Raw genomic sequence first — 17,330 nt, 5'->3', positions numbered from 1 at the left:
ATGAGAATCAAAATGCTATATATTTTGAAGGATTTGGATACACTAAACAGTGGTGTAACTTATTTTTATGTGGCAAAAGTAAAACATTCTGAAAATGACATGCTTTACAACTACTACCTCTGGCCAAAGCTTTAAATATCATCAACCTCCAGACTGGTATCTCCAGCCCAGAACTCTCCTCTGAACTCCAGACTCTTACCTAGCTGCCCACTGCTCTTCTCCACTTGAGGATCTTCCCTGCTGTCACGTAACTCACACTTTGACAACTCCCACAATTCCCTGAATTTCTTATATTCCCCTCAAAATCTACTCCTTCTAGAGCCTTCCCAATCTCAAATTGATGGCAATTCCTTCATTTCAGTTGCTCATGCTAAAACCCTTGCGGCCATCCAGGATTCCTCGTTGGCGCTGTGAAAGCAGCAGTTTGGGTGGTATGGCAGGGGTGACTGCAGGATGGGGGTGGGGGGGTGCTCCAGACAGAACCAGACAGGTCCTAGATCCACCTTTTTCAAAGAAGCAAGAAAAAAAGAAGTAAATGAGATGGGCAGCCGGTTGAGACAGGATTTTCTTTTTTTTTCTTTTTAAGATTTTATTTATTTGACAGAGAGAGCACAAGCAGAGGGAGAGAGAGGGAGAAGCAGGCTCCCCGCTGAGCAAGGAGCCCGATGTGGGACTTGATCCTAGGACCCCGGGATCATGACCCGGGACGAAGGCAGCCGCTTAACCGACTGAGCCACCCAGGCGTCCTGAGACAGGATTTTCTTATTGAAGGGAAAAATTATGGCATGTTTGATGCCGATGAATGAGAGGAACCGCTGGTGCAGGAGACAGAAGAGACAACTGCTTGTAGCAGGGCCCTGAGTGAGAGCACAGCTCGCCCGGAACACCAGCAGTAAGAGCAGAGTAAAGGGCACAGGGGACGGTAGGTTAGGAGGAGATGCAGTGGGGGGATGCAGCGGGGGGAACTGTGCAGAAGTTCTCTTCTAACTGAGTCTATTGATTCTTTGTTATAATTATAAAAGTCTTTGGCTGAGAATATGAACAGGAGAGTTAATTAAGTGCTGGAGGTTGGAACAGAAAGAAGATGTGAAAGAGTTGTCTGAGAAAGTGGAAAACTTTACAATGCTCAGGTTCAAAGCTCAAGTTCTTCATATACAGATGAAGTAAGGCTCGCATTTATATTTCCTGAAGACAGTACTTATATGTCTAATAATTTTGCCTTGAGTTAAATAAGTGAATCTTTAGTTTTGAAAAATAGCCTCTGTAAGGCTAAATTAAGTAGAAACTGTGCATCCGTGAAGACAGTATGGTTTCACCGAAAGAACACCGGGTTTAAAATCAGGAGATCTGGGTACAATTGTGGTCTGTCACTATTAAACAAATGATCAAATCCAATTCCCTGTGCTTTCTAATCCTTAACAGCCTCCCCTGGAAAATGGGATAGTATCTACCCCCCATGGTTATCATGAGGACTAATAATACTAGAGGCAGTATTGTGCCAACTGTATAGTGTTATGTAAATGTTAACAACTATTGTTATTAACTACAGATAGATCAGCTCTAGATTGATCAATCTGGAGACTATAGATTACTGTAGATTAATCACTAAACTTTAAAGTAACCTTGGGAGAACAGTGAAATTATTTTACTTTTGCCTTATATAAAAATCTAGCTTAAGTGACATTAGCATACTATGTAATAACTGGAAGTCTAAGAAATAAGCAACTCACCAGAATAAAATAAAAGCCAAACAAGGAGGTCAGAAGAAAATAAAAGAGACTCAGATTCTACCATACATATAACACCTAACAGTCCTTAAAAAAAAAAAAAAAGCTGAGGAGAGAAGAATCAAAACAAACAAACATTATAACATAAAAACAACAGGTTTTATTTTTTGATTTTTATTTTTTTAAAGATTTATTTATTTTAGAGAGAGAAAGAAAAAAAAAAAAAGAGCAGGAGGGGCAGAGGGAGAGAGAGTCTCGAGCAGACTCTGAGCTGAGCATGGAGCCCGACCCCCCCACCCTGAGATCATGACCTGAGCTGAAACCAAGAGTCAGACACGCAACCAACTGCACAATCCAGGTGCCCCAACAATTAGGTTGTAGAGTAGGAAAGAGGGTCACTGTACATTACCGGGTAAGTCCTAATTCAAAAGATGCTACCCTCTCTTCTTTCACCGATTCCCCCAGAGGGGGAATGAAATGAAAACTTTCTCAGCTAAACACCTACAGCACTGAAAACAACACACGTTTTTTAAACTAATTGTATGCTCTGAGAAATAAAGATATTCAAATTTATTGTTTTGTTAAATCTCTTCTCTCTGAAGTGACTTCAGAGTCCAACAGCTGGCAAACCAATTTGGCAAAGGTTAGTAGCAAGAAGCTGAGAGGGCATGTGTGCTGTGAGGAAGACTGCCACAGTTAGTCACTTTGGGCAAAATGGGGGGATTCAGCATGATCGCAGCACAAGGGCACCTTCTAGTGCAAAAAGTCAGGTGTGTTCCAACACCGCCCTCTGGTGGCCAATAAAGTTGGCTGCGATGCTCTGTGATAGAAGGCCCGGCAGCTGAACAAGAACTCACTGGGCAGTTACCTAGTTATCATCCTTTCTAGGACTTTGGTCCTTTCTCCTGATCAATGTTTCTTCTCTTGGGTGCCTCAAAGTCACCTGCAAGGGCTTGTTAAAACACAGACATACCCAAAGTTTCTGATTCCATGTGGGCCCAAGTGAAAGGATACTACTGCTGGTCCAAGGACCACTCTTGGAGAACCACTGTCCTAAATGTCCTAAATGTCCTAAAACATTTAATAGAGGGCACCTGGGTGGCTCAGTGGTTAAGCGTCTGCCTTCAGCTTGGGTTGTGCCCGGGTCCTGGGATCGAGTCCCACATCTTGCTCCTTGCTCAGCGAGGAGTCAGCTTCTCCCTCTACCCCTCGCCCTCCCCACTCTCTCTGTCATTCTCTTTCTCTCTCAGATAAATAAATAAAATCTTTAAAAATAAATTTAATAGAAACAACTTCTTAGCCGTGAAAACCTCCTGGAATGCTGGGAAGAAGATATTCTCCCACTCCCACAAGTAGAACTAAGCACAGAGTTCAGAAAAATTAAGTGACTTGTTCACAAATTTGCCAATTATTTGTGTCTAAGCATCAACAATGTGCTAGATGCTCATTCAAACATCTACGACAATGTTTTGAATGAACAAAAGTCACAAAAGTATTACTGTTTTGTTATTCATATATGAGAAAGCTGTCTTTTGTTTCCCTGGCCTACAAAAGAGAGCCACATAGAGCTGATCTAGATAACATCTCCGAAGAAGAAAAAAAATCAATACATGTATCCGAAAAAGTATTTTGAGAACTGTTTCCCAAGGTGACAGGCATTTTAGAAGTAGTACGATACCAGTTTTATTTCAAGGTGTTTGGCTATTTAGACGTTTTATGGGGGCAATAAGAAAATAAAAATACTCATGGAAACAAAACTGAATAGGGGTAAAACGGAAAAGAGTATAGTGTATCCACAAAAAAGGCCTAAAAACAATGACAAATCCAGTAGTAACAAGGCTTGAAAAATCATTGTTTCCAGGTTTGGGGCAGGAACTGTATAGGGGGGTGGGGGGGAGCAACATTTCCTACTCTGTGTTAAGTATCATAAAGGCAGCCTGCTTGCTTACCCCTCTTTTTAAGTTGAGGGCAATTAGGGTGGGGGCATGTGAGAATGAAAAGACATAGAAACACCACTATCCAAAAAGTTCTATTACATGTAACCCTTTCAACTGCCCTTTCTATCCTAGATGCAAGAAAGTGGTTGATCAATTTCCACTGGCTGGCCTACCTGAGGCTGCTGCAAAATCACATCTAGAGCTCCAGTGATAATTTACTGAATCTCATCCAATAACAAAATCAAACTTAAAGTTGGATGTACATGAAATAAGGAAGTAATGAAGTATAAACATGAAATAATGAAGTCTAGGGCCCTTCCATCACTTCTGAAGAAGTATTCAGAAGAAAAAACATCTACTTAGAACGTTCTCCAGGTAAAACACAAACATGAAACCTATCCTTTGGGCAAAATCCACCAGAGTCTGATAATTTATAAAAATCAGACTCACAGTAGAGAAGCCCCCATTCACTGAGAGTGTACTCACTGCCCCAGATCTCTGCAAGACCAAATAAAGAAATTCTTTTCCTTTCTTCTTCAATGTCTCCAGCCACCTCTCCTAATCCCACTTATTCTTTTTTTTTTTTTTTTTAAGATTTTATTTATTTTTTGACAGAGACACAGTGAGAGAGGGAACACAAGCAGGGGAAGTGGGAGAGGGAGAAGCAGGCTGCCCGCAGAGCAGGGAGCCTGATACAGGGCTCAATCCCAGATGACCTGAGCCGAAGGCAGACGTTTAACGACTGAGCCACCCAGGCGCCCCTCTCCCACTTATTCTTAACCAAACCTTCTACAAACAAGGTCGTATGAAAAAAATTAGAAACTTGTAATTTAGTTCTCCTGTAATTATAAATTTTATGTTATTCTTTTTGAACAGGTTAATAAGTAAATGCACGTGTACAAAACCCAACTGGTTCAAAGGGATAAACAGTAAAAATAAGGCTCCCTCCCATCCTACACTCCAGCCAGCTACTTCTTCCTGGAGTAATCATGGTTACCAATTTCTAGAGTAGTCTCCCTGAATTAATGAACTTTTAATTATAGTACTTAACTACAGGTTATTCACATATTAAAAATATTAGGGACAATGTCGTAATTTTTATAAGCAAAATAGTTTCTAAAAAAACTTTCCTCTTCTGGGGTTAAGTTAATGGTACACAAGTCACCCAAGATGAAGCATAAGAAAATCTACTGCTGCCACATCATTATCCTCACCCACCTAAGCTGAGTCCCAGGTGGTGGAAGCATTGCTAAAGGAAAACAGAAAATGAAATCCAAAGCAAGACATGGCCCTCCAGGACAGGGAGGTAAGCACTGGCTGTCCTGTGTCAGAGCATGTGAGGGAGAGATGTGCAGTGTAACACCAGCAGGTAAGAAGAATTCAACTAAAAAGTTTAATGATAGTTGCATGAGAGTATAGGGTCCCTGGCATCCACGCAAGGGGAGTTCACATCACCTGCAGGTCTGCCTGTACAGATATTTACCAGATGCTCATAAGACCGCAAGCTGAGTGGGAAAGTGTCCTTCTGCAGACTTGGGAGAAAGCCACCACTAGAGGAAAGGGGTGCGGCCCTGACCTCCCCAAACCACCCCACCCTTCTATTCTACACAAACAAAAGCTGAGCTGCTGGGGGGGCGGGGGGGGGGGAGTGCCAAACCCTGTCAACTCCAGGTCCTGGGTAAAGACCCATTGCAGCTGGGGAAAGAGTGAAGAAAATATCCTCTTACCCTAGGGGAGGAGCAGTAAGTCCTACCCAGGATCCTGCAGGATACCATTAGAAGACCCTCCCACTGTAAGAGGGATATTACTGAGAAAGACTCAACCATGCACACAGGATTAAGCCTAAGCCAGGACCAAAAACCAAAGATGACAAAACTCCTATCTACTTCCAGGCTAGCCCTTTCTGATAAGGGAGGGGCTAGCACATGGACAAACACCCTTCAAGGGCACAGGTGCACAGGGAGACCAAAAGCTAAGAGTGGAACAAGAACATTGAGAGGAACCTTTCAGCACCGCACTCCTGGCTCTAAGCACAAGGAACAGAGGAATTTGAAGCCAGTACTGCACTGAAGACAATCATAGTAACAACGAAACTCAAACCTAACTCTGCCCTAGCCTAAACGGACTCAACCCTTGATATTAACTCTAGTGAAAAAAAAGACAAGACTACTTCCAGGCATAAATATTTTTTTTTATCTCAGTCACTACTGTTTTACATGTGAAGTCCAGCATTCACTCAAAAATTAAGAGACACATAAAAAGTGCCCCCCCAAAAACAACCACTGTCAAGAGACAAAACAATCAGACTAAGAAATGACCCAGATGTTCAAATTTAGCAGACAAGAGACTTAAAATAATTATGAATATTGTTAAAGTCTATAGTGGAAAAGATCAAAATATGCATGAACAGATGGGGAACTTCAGCAGAGAGCCAGAAGAGACTATAAGAAAAGAGTCAAATAGAAATGCTAGAGATTAAAACCAGAAAAGCTACTAAAGAGTGCTGAGGGCTCCACATTAGATTCAACGAAACCCAGGGGGCGGGGGTGGGGGATGGGAATCAGAGAACTTGAAAATAGGTCAAAAGAAAGTACCCAAATGAAACAGAAAACAAAGGGGGGGGAAGCATCCAAGAGCTGTGAAGCAATACCTAAAAATCTAATAAAAATGTCACTGGAATCCCAGGAGAAAAGATAAAGAATAAGGCAAAGAAGTATTTTTAAAAGATAACAATCCAAAAATTTCCAAACTTCATAAACCACATCAAAGCTCAGATCAAGCTCGGAGAACCCCAAGCAGGACAAATACCAAGATACTACCTAAACACAACATATTCCAACTGCCAAAAACCAAAGATAAAGATAAAATTCTAAAGGCAGCCAGAGGGGCAAAAAGGAACAAAGATCAAGATTATAACAGACTTGGGGGCGCGTGGGTGGCTCAGTTGGTTAATCGGCTGCCTTTGGCTCAGGTCATGATCCCGGGGTCCTGGGATTGAGTCCCGCATCGGGCTCCCTGCTCCGCGGGGAGCCTGCTTCTCCCTCTCCCTCTGCCTGCCTCTCTGCCTACTTGTGCTATCTCTCTGTCAAATAAATAAATAAAATCTTAAAAAAAAAAAAAAAAGATTATAACAGACTTGGGGGTGCCTGGGTGGCTCAGTCAGCTGAGCGTCTGCCTTCAGCTCAGTTCATGATCTCAGGGTTCTGAGATCGAGCCCACGTCGAGCTCCCTGCTCAGCGGGGAGTCTGCTTCTCCCTCTGCCCCTCACCCTGTTCATGCTCTCTCTCTCTCTAATAATTAAATAAAATCTTAAAAAAAAAAAAAGATTATAACAGACTTCTCATCACAAACTATCCAAGTGGGAAGACTAATTTTCCTAAATGAAAGAAAAAAGTCACAAAGAATATACACCTTGGAGAGGTATCTTCCAAAACTGAATGCTTGTTTTTCATAAACCAAAGCTGAAATAATTCACTGCTAAAAGACCTGTGCTGTAAGAAATGTTAAAAGTAACAATGTATCATGGAACACTACATCAAAACCTAATAATGTACTGTATGGTGACTAATATAACATAATAAAATTAAATTAAAAAAAAGAAAAATCCCCCCCCCCAAAAATGTTAAAAGAATTCTTTCAGGCATTAGGAGTATGGTACTAGATAGAAATCTGGATCTATACAAAGAAATAAAGAGTGCCCAAGATGGTCAAAATTAGAATAATTGTAAAAGGTTATTTCCCAAAATTTTAATCTAAAAGGTAACTGACAATCTAAAAAAAAAAGAGTAACAATGTAGGTTATTAACATATGTAAAATTAGGTGTATGACAGTAAAACAAAAAATGAAAGAGGAATTGGACATTTACTGTTTAGCATGGAATCTTACACTATACATGAAGTGGTACAATATTACTGGACAGCAAACTGGAAGAAATTACACTGTAAACAGTAGGTCAAATATGAAACAATTTTAATTTAAAGACTTTATTCATTCATTTATTTAGAGAGAGAGCCAAGGTTGAGCAAGGGGAGCAAAGGGAGGGGCAAGGGGGGGAATGGGGGAGGGAGAGAATCCCAAGCCGACTCCATGCCAAGTGCAGAGCCCCGCGTGGGCCTGATCCCAAGACCCTGAGATCATGATCCAAGTGGAAACCAAGAGTCAGATGCCCAACTGACTGAGCCACCCAAGCGCCCCAAATATAAAATAAATTTTAAAAGAAATATACATAATAAGCCAATATTGAAGTTAAAAACAAAATCATAAAAAATATTGAATTAATCCAATATTTCTGGGTTTTTTTACAGAAAGAAAAACAATAAAGAACAGACGGAAGAAATAGAAAGCAACTAGCAAAATGACAGATTTAAATCCAACCATATCAATAATCACATTAAATATAGTCTAAAATACCAATGAAAAGACAGATCTTCAGACTGGACACAAAAGCAAGACCCATATATTCTGTCTACAAGAAACCCACTTTTATTAAATATTAATAAAGAAATGCACTGAAAGTAAAAGGGGTGCCTGGGTGGCTCAGTTGGTTAAGCAACTGCCTTCAGCTCAGGTCATGATCCTGGAGTCCCGGGATCGAGTCCGCATCGGGCTCCCTGCTCGGCGGGGAGTCTGCTCCCTCTGACCCTCCCCCCTCTTATGCTCTCCCTCTCTCTCATTCTTTCTCAAATAAGTAAATAAAATCTTTAAAAAAAAAAAAAAGAAAGAAAGAAATGCACTGAAAGTAAAAGGATACAGACAGGTAATACCATGTCAACATTAAACAAAAGGAAGCTCCAGTAGCTCTATTAGTAGGACAAAAATGAGACTTCAGAACAAACAATATTACCAAAAATAATGAGATACTACATAACGATAAGAGGGTCAATTCATGAAGAAGATGTAACAATCATGGGTGAAGGGGATTAAGAGTACACTTATCTTGATGGGCACTGAGTAATATATGGAAGTGCTGAATCACCATATTGTACACCTGAAACTAATATAACCCTGTATGTCAACTACAGATCTTCAAAATACATGAAATAAAAATTGGTGGAATAGAAAGGAGAAAGAAACAAATCAAAAAAATTCTGTGGAGACCTCAACATCTCTCCCCCTCTCAGAAATCATTACAAGTAGATACAAAGTCAGTAAGGATACAGAAAACCTCAACAACATTATCAACCAAGTAGACTCAATTGACATAAAAAGAGTACTCCACACAGTAACAGCATCATATTATTTCAAGTGCTCAGAGAACACTGACTATGACAGGCCATATTCTGGACCATACAATAAAACATGACAAACTGAAATGAACTGAAAAAAAAATTTTTTTTAAAGATTTTATTTATTTATTTGACAGAGAGAGACACAGCGAGAGAGCGAACACAAGCAGGGGGAGGGGGAGAGGGAGAAGCAGGCTCCCCGCAGAGCAGGGAGCCCGATGTGGGACTCGATCCCGGGACTCCAGGATCATGACCTGAGCCGAAGGCAGTCGCTTAACCCACTGAGCCACCCAGGCGCCCTGAACTGAAATTTCAAAGGATGTCTTCAACAACCAAAATCTATGGGATGCATATGAAACCATGATTAGAGGGAAATTTGTAACATTTTAAATGGTTGCCAAAGGTGGGAGGTGGAGGGTTGGCAAAATGGGTGAAGGCAGACAAAAGGGACAAACTTCCAGTTATAAAATAAGTCGGTCCTGGGGATGAAATGCACAGCATGGCAACCACAGTTAATAACACTGTACTGTATACTTGAAAGTTGCTGAGAGTCGATCTTAAAAATTCTCATCACAAGGAAAAAAAATTTGTAACTGTGTGGTAACAGAAGTTAATTAGACTTATTGTGGTGGTTATCTCACAAGATACAAAATAGGAAGTCATTATGTTGTACACCTTAAACTAATACAGTATTTTGTATCAATTATGAAAAGAAGAAATGTTTCAAATCAATGATCTAAACTGCTGACCTTAAAAAAAAACAGAAAATGACTAAATCAACCCAAAGCAAGCAGAAGGAAGGAAATATTAAAGATATGAGCAGAAATTGAAAGTAGAAAAATAGGGGGAAAAAATCTGTGAAACCAAAAGCTGGATCTTTAAAAACATCAGTAATCAATAAAACTCTACCCAGACTCATCAAGAAAAAAGATAGAACACAAATTACCAATATAATGAATGAAAGACGGGGCATAAAGTATATCCTACTGACATTAAAAGAATCAGGTAATAGTACAACTTTATCTCCATCAATTTGACAACTTAAGAGGAAATGTGCCAATTCCCTGAAAGATAAAAACTACTAAAGCTCACTTGAGAAGAAATAGATAACCTGAATAGTTCTGTATCTCTTAAAGAATTGAATTCCTAAAAAAAAAAACCTGACCAAGAAAATTCCAGGGCCAGATGGCTTCACTGACCAAGTCTATCCAACATTAAAGACAAAAACATCAATTCTACACAAACTATGCTAGAAAACAGAACTGTAAGGAACATTTCCCAACTCATTTTATGATGCTGCACGACCTCAATTCTAAAACCAGACAAAGGCATCATAAGAAAACTACAGACCAATATCCCACATGAACATAAATGCAAAAATCCTCAACCAAATAGTAGCAAATCTGATCCAGCAACATATAAAAGCAGCAAACCTCTTTTAAAGATTTAATCCAGATGGGTATTAAAGAGGGCACATATTGCGGGGCGCCTGGGTGGCTCAGTTGGTTAAGCGACTGCCTTCGGCTCAGGTCATGATCCTGGAGTCCCTGGATCGAGTCCCGCATCGGGCTCCCTGCTCAGCAGGGAGTCTGCTTCTCCCTCTCCCGCTCCCCCCTCTTGTGCTCTCTCTCACTCTCACTCTCTCTCTCAAATAAATAAATAAAATCTTTAAAAAAAAAAAAGAGGGCACATACTGAATGCAGCACTGGGTGTTATATGCAAACAATGAATCATGGAACACTACATCAAAAACTAATGATGTAATGTATGGTGATTAACACAATAAGATAAAATTTTAAAAAAATATTTAATCCATGGTTTAATCCTGACCTACAATTACTCCTAAAGACAACAAGTGGTATCTGGTTCCATTCCAAATTCAATATTGATGTAAACACAGAATTTTATATATCCGACTTTTTACAAAGCTACTTTCAAAGTAAAGGCATAGCAGACAGTTTAATCTAGGAAATTAGGCAGATTATACAGTAGTTGAGACTTTACAGAAGAAACCTTTAGATTAAAAGTAATCTACAGTTTCATGAACACACACTCAACTAAAGGGTAATGAATGAACCTACATCTTTGGTTTCTAACAGAAATTTAGATAAAGAGAAAGTGACTAGCCTATACTAAAAAAACTCAGCTCAGTTTCCTCAAGATTTCTAAGATTATGACCCAAAGCATAATCCCTAATCTGCTTTCTCAGCAGCCTGGTTTAACTACTTACCTTCAACCTGGCTAGTATCTGAGCATGGTTTCTTCTTTGACTCCGAATTCCCGGTTTTCTCATCAACATCCAGGAGAGGAATATAGTCTGTTTTTCCAACAGTTTCTCCCACAACATCATCAAAGGCCTCTGCCTCCAGCGTGGCAATAAAGTCCCGTTTTATCTCTTCCTCAATTTCTGGAGGTGGCTCTGTTAATGCATCTGCAAGACTGAGGTCAGCCATTTTGCACCACTGCAACTGCCTGGTTAAGGGGGAAAAAAGTTGCGTAAGATGAGCACTGTGCAAAGGGAAACACATCCCTAGAAACTCTTCTCAGGTGTTCTAAACAAAATAAGAAATAAAATCTAAAACTTGAGGGCTCGAAGAGGTTCCCTCATTTCACAGATTAGAAATGAAAGCTGAGTTAACAGTCTTACCCGAAGTAAACACTCTCTCACATCTCTTGGAAGTAAACAGAGCAAGAGCCATTTCGTCCATTAATAAAAAAAATTTAAAAGTATAAAAAAAATCAATTTATCCAGTTACAGCCAATAAGACTCAAATCAGGTCTTTTGATTTCAAGTCTTATAAACTTTTCAATTATCTCATCTATCTTCGTTTCCAAATCATGTCCCAGAATAATTCTTAAAAGAATATACAAAAGGAGGGGTGCCTAGGTGGCTCAGTCGGTTAAGCATCTGCCTTCGGCTCAGGTCATGATCCTAGGGTCCTGGGATCGAGCCCCGCATCAGGCTCCCTGCTCCGTGGGAAGCCTGCTTCTCCCTCTCCCACTCCCCCGCTGCTTGTGTTCCCTCTCTCGCTGTGTCTCTGTCAAATATATAAATAAAATCTTAAAAAAAAAAAAAAAGAATATACAGATTACATTATATTCCCATTAAAAAAAAGGTTACATTGAAGGAAGTCATCTCTCCTGACGAAAGATTTATTTTGTTGATGTTAAATACTGCTTCTTCATGAATTTCTTGTGGATAGCTCCGTTAACCAAACTATACCTAGCCCTGGTGGCATGAAAAATACAGACATGTTCCCTGATTAGCTAGGGGTGGCAGCCCCTCTGTGTGGTCATGTACATCACCATCTTTTCAGAACATCAGGCTCTCAATTTTTAAATATGACCTGAAGTTAAGTATAATCTACTACAGGCAAAACTGCAGGTGACTGGCCCAGAAAATACAGAAATAGTGTAGCAAAAATGCCAAACGGCCTGAAATAAATTGAGCTCCCGATACATACATAGCACATTGGGAAATAAAAAAAGTGTTCCAAGTACTATCTCTGCTTTCAAAAGGTCTAATTTAATAGAGGCTCCAAGAGACTCATAAAGATAAGTGAACATATGAGCTTTCTTGAGCAGGCAAAGGTAAATCAAATAGAAATCCTTAGCTGCCTAAGGGCGCCTGGATGGCTCAGTAAGTTGAGCGTCCCACTCTTGATTTTGCCTCAGGTTGTGATCTCAAGGTCCTGGGATGGAGCCCCACACTGGGTCAGCCTGGGGATTTTCTCTCTCTCCCTCTGCACCCAACCCCTTGCTTGCACAGCAGTGCGAACGTGCACACGCTCTCTCTCTCATGAATAAATAAATCTTAAAAAAAAGAACGAAAGAAATCCTTAGCTGCATAGTATGATAGCTACTGCTTCTGTCTGCCTGGAAATTTATTCTTATCTCCCCCCATATTCACCAACAGCCACCCCAGTGGAGTTGGGCACATGACCAGGAAGAGGATGGATGGAAAAGGAGTATTTCATAACTATATCCTGGATGGAAGACCCACCAAGTGGCCGCTGTTCAGTTGTCCTGCTGTCCTCTTTCTCAAGTCTAAGGGAGCAACCTTCTCATCTTTCTTCTGCCTAATTTAGTCAATCTATTGCTTACAACCAAAGAATCTCAACTAATACACAGTCTTTCCTCAACCCAAATTTTTAAAAGCCAAAATTTACTATGATTCCGAGCCATTTTTAAAGGCCCCGTCCTTTAAAACTGTCCACCACTGTCTACCTCTCTCCAGCGAAATTTACTAAGGAAAAAGAAATACACACCAAAGAGTATAATCATTCTATCTTCAACTCTGTCTCCACACACAAGTTCCTATCATAGTCATCAGCAGCACACATCTAACCCATTTACAACACATGAATATGGATGGGCACTCCTATTCTATATGCCTCCCAGGCTACTTTACATGTAAAGTATGATTTTCTCCAGATCCTGCCTGGAAAAGTGCTGAAAAATGACTCATTAAAGAACTTTTTAAAAGCCTGACAAATTTAATGTCAATAAGTTCCATAAAAAGTACTGCTTTTCCCTTTTTTATGATAACTATCATTACCAGTTAGCATTTGAAACCTATTATGAACCAAAAATAATAAAGGATGTCTATAATTAGACAGTTTCAAGGTCAAAGAGCACTTGAAAGGACATCTGTACCATCCTTAACAATAGCTCTATTTTTTCCATAATACATACCTAGGACACCTTTTTCATGCAATCCACTCAAACTTCTTAATTTAGGACACAGGTAAAAATACAGACAAAACCAACAATATCTTTTCAATCTCAATTATCTGAGTGCATATTCTCAAAGGGCAGCTCTTTACCCACTATAATCTTTCCCTCTTCACCCCCACCCCAACCAAACCACTTCCTGAGCTGACATTCGGTTCATGGAATATGAAAGGCAGCTTAAATTCAGCCTAAGAAGGTAAAACTGATAGAAAATTAGACAGCTGGAAAGCAGGAAGGTCATTTGGCTCCGAGTGCATCTAGCCAACTACCCAGCATCTGTATCAACACAGCTTAGATATTCCTTTCTTGTCACTACATATAAATAGAAATATGATTTACACACAACACACACACACACACAGACACAATTTACTTTCTGGCTTTTATCCAGAAAGCCCCAGTTTTCAATAAATTGAAGAGATGACTCAATTTTATAGTTATTCTACTCTAAAATATATACAAGTATAATAAATTTGGTAAGTGGGGGCTCCTGGGTGGCTCAGTTGGTTAAGCGACTGCCTTCAGCTCAGGTCATGGTCCCAGGGTCCTGGGATAGAGCCCCGCATCGGGCTCCCTGCTCAGCGGGAAGCCTGCTTCTCTCTTTCCCACTCCCCCTGCTTGTGTTCCCTCTCTCACTGTCTCTCTCTGTCAAATAAATAAATAAAAATCTAAAAAAAAATAAAATTAAAAAAATTAAAAAAAATAAATTCGGTAAGTGTTCTACAGGTTTGTTAAACTGGTTCTGCAAGTGTTCCAGAATTGATTTTAATGAATTCATACGTGAATTTCATCCCACACTTACAGAACCATTTAAGGTCACTTAATATTCAGTTATGCCTTAAAATGTTGAATTATGTAATTTATGGACAAAAGGGTATGACGCAATGTTATTCTCAAATCTGGATATTCAAGAAGATCCAAAAATGTACCCTTGTGAATGAGGACTAACTACTAAAAAGAAATGATTTCTTCTTGACTATTTCTACTATTCCTTTCTTATTTGTATAAAGTTTTACCTTTAAAAGGATTTTGTTACTAGGAGGCAAAAAAGAAAGCTGGGTACAGAAGTTTCTATGCCTCACTGAGGCACCAGTTTAATCTAAAAAGCTTTCAGTGAGTCACCTTCAGGGGCTGAGTTCCCTCATCTGTAAAATGAGAGTGGTATGTTAAGTGATTCCTAAGGTTGATTATTCTATAAGATGCTTATCATTTAGATTCATCACTTAAGTTAGAAATAAACAACATATATATTGCATATAGATCCTCAATGTGCCATCTGTGACTTTTCTATGTCAAGTACTCCCAATTATAACTGGGTTCAGGTTTATTAAAAGGCAAAAGCTTTTTGGCAAAGGGAGAGACTAAAAACAAACTCATCACTGCACAGTGCCCTGCTTGAGCATATCTGACTGGAGCTTAAGAAACTCCACCCAGTTCTGGCTAACATCAAAGGAGACTTGACACCACTCTGCCAGAAAATAAGCCCCATATTATTTAACCAGGGACCAAGAGAACACACAGTTTTCAAGCATAGCGCTTTGAACATCTGATATTTCATTCTGACTACATGCCTGAAGTGAAACTATCTGGTGAGAAGAGTTTTGAAAATATGTGAACGAAGACAAGAAGAAATGACACGACAAGATGATGAAGCACAGAACAGAATTTTGGTCTCTTAACTACCCTCTATTAATAGCCATGTACTCATCCAGAGTAAATAAGAAGATATGATGAGGTCCCAAAGCATCTCCTCTGTTGTATGGTTTACTTTAGATTACAAACTCTGGAATTAGTTACTGAACTATTTTCTAGGTCTATAGAGATTAGTGTTCATATCTAATTTAAATACCCAGAAGTATGGGCAACTTTTTAAGGTCCCAAAATTCCTCTTGTGAATCTTAGGTCAGTCTTACCTATGTCAATCACTCACTCCAGATCTGTGCTCATTCTGTCTGATGAAACATTACCATTAGCGATCTAGTCTGCAAATGGCCTGTTGCTGCCTTTTGTCCTCTGCATCTACTTCCGTCCCCCTGGCCCCTCCGCCCTCCCAAAGGTGCTGCTTCGAAGCTAAAGTGGAGCAAGGAAACTCATGATAAAAAAGAAGAACAGAAGCCTAATTCCCACCAACATACTGAAACACTTTTCACAACCACAGTCATATTTTCATTTCACTCCGTCACATTAGCCAAATCTGTACCGAGATTCATTTGCGGTAGCCAGCATGCTCTTTTTAACAGTGTAGAATCCTTTTTCACAATTCCAAAGGGAGTAAGGGGACTTACATCCCAGAAGGTCCATCTTTCCACCTTAGTGTGAATTTATTTCTTATCAAGTTAACTTTCCTCTTAATCCCAGAGATCAAGTCCGTGCAAAGTATGTGAGCTTTTTGGTTTTAGTGTGAAAAGAAGAATACTAATTTAGCAACACGGAACATTTCAGAGAACAAAGCAGATTTGGATAAGGTATCAAAGTAGGGAGAGGGTATGTGGTCCCAGAGGCCCCAGGAGGTCAAAGAAAGGGAGGTAATACAATGCCAAAGGCAAGCTCTTTTCAAATATTACCTCCTGTCAGTTTTCAAAACTTTCTTCACGGTCACCTGGATGAGGTGAAAAACAAAATTATCATTTATAACATTGTTTATCTAAGGGAAATGCTTCTGAGTTCCAAATAACCAACTTACTAAATAAACATTTAATAATAATTCTTAAAAGCAGAAGACTGCTCATAATGCTCACTTGAATTTTCTCGATGATTGATATTCTGTCAGTTCTGGGGGGGAATGGGGGTAGAGGATGAATTATGGACAAGATACAGAACTAAAAAGATATGTGGGGCTAATATTTTCTTCTATATATATTTTTTTTTTGAATGACTGATGTAAACAGCAGAGAATCCTGAGGCCAACACTGAGCTGCTATCCCAGGACATCAGTGAGAGTGCTGTGACCAAAATGAAGTGCTTGTTCCTCAGGCTTGGAAGAAACCCAGCATCCCAGCCAATTCCAGAGACCATTTATAATCTGACATGGTGGTGGTATAGCCTGCATCACGAAGATTTCATATTCAACATGAGATTTTTTTAAGTTTGCCTAGCAAACTTTCAGTTACTAAATGGGGACTCTATTCCTCAGATTAGTTTTAATGAAGTCCTTTCAGAGGTCTGTTACATAGCAAGCTGACCCTTATTTGTCTGGTATCTGTGTTCTGCTTTTAATTTATTTAACTAGAAAACTAGTTTGATTTATACTTTCAATCAGAACGGTATTTCATTCAAAGTAAAACGAAATCTTTATTAAGGACCTGTATGGGAGTCAGCTAAGATCTTACACAGCTCACAGGCACATGTGATCCCTGAGGCTAATCTGAATTTCTCCTGCTCCTCCCCAGAACCAGAATGGCAAAGGCACAGCTCAGCAACATCTTGACTATCCTAGCAATAAACCCCAAACCCCTGCAGAATATATTAAGTTTCCACCCCCAGGTACCTCCCTACACACTTCAAGGACAACAGCTGTACTATTATGAACTGATGGTATTTGCAGGCTCCACAGGGTTCTGTTCAGAACCACCATTTGTCCCATTCATCATAGGATCAGCAACAGGAGAAAGCCCTGATTACTAGAATAGCTGAAGCCACTGCCCAGTGACATTCCTATATGGAAGAGCACATGGATTTTACTTCCATGTAGTCCCCAAAACAAAGA

The 17,330-nt window shown here is 39.8% G+C and overlaps 1 protein-coding gene across 17 annotated transcripts in view; it reads right to left on the bottom strand.

Annotated features, from left to right (window-relative positions):
• Positions 1-17,330, bottom strand: part of MAP4 (microtubule associated protein 4) — a 200,285-nt gene that overhangs the window by 119,746 nt on the left and 63,209 nt on the right. For all 17 annotated transcript variants that reach the window (XM_045862517.3, XM_054504786.2, XM_054504787.2 and 14 more), the window contains one exon: positions 11,121-11,362. In XM_045862517.3, coding sequence (XP_045718473.1) covers positions 11,121-11,343 — 223 coding nt within the window. In that variant the 5' untranslated portion in view covers positions 11,344-11,362. The remainder of the gene's footprint in view (positions 1-11,120; positions 11,363-17,330) is intronic.

The sequence above is a fragment of the Mirounga angustirostris genome, unplaced genomic scaffold (genome assembly GCF_029215605.1).
Source record: "Mirounga angustirostris isolate CCGP_5_RB_7025 unplaced genomic scaffold, mMirAng1.0.hap1 SCAF_1, whole genome shotgun sequence".
NCBI lineage: Eukaryota > Metazoa > Chordata > Mammalia > Carnivora > Phocidae > Mirounga > Mirounga angustirostris.
The sequence above is the reverse complement of the archived record's forward strand: the minus strand, read 5'-3'. Positions and strand labels throughout refer to the sequence as shown.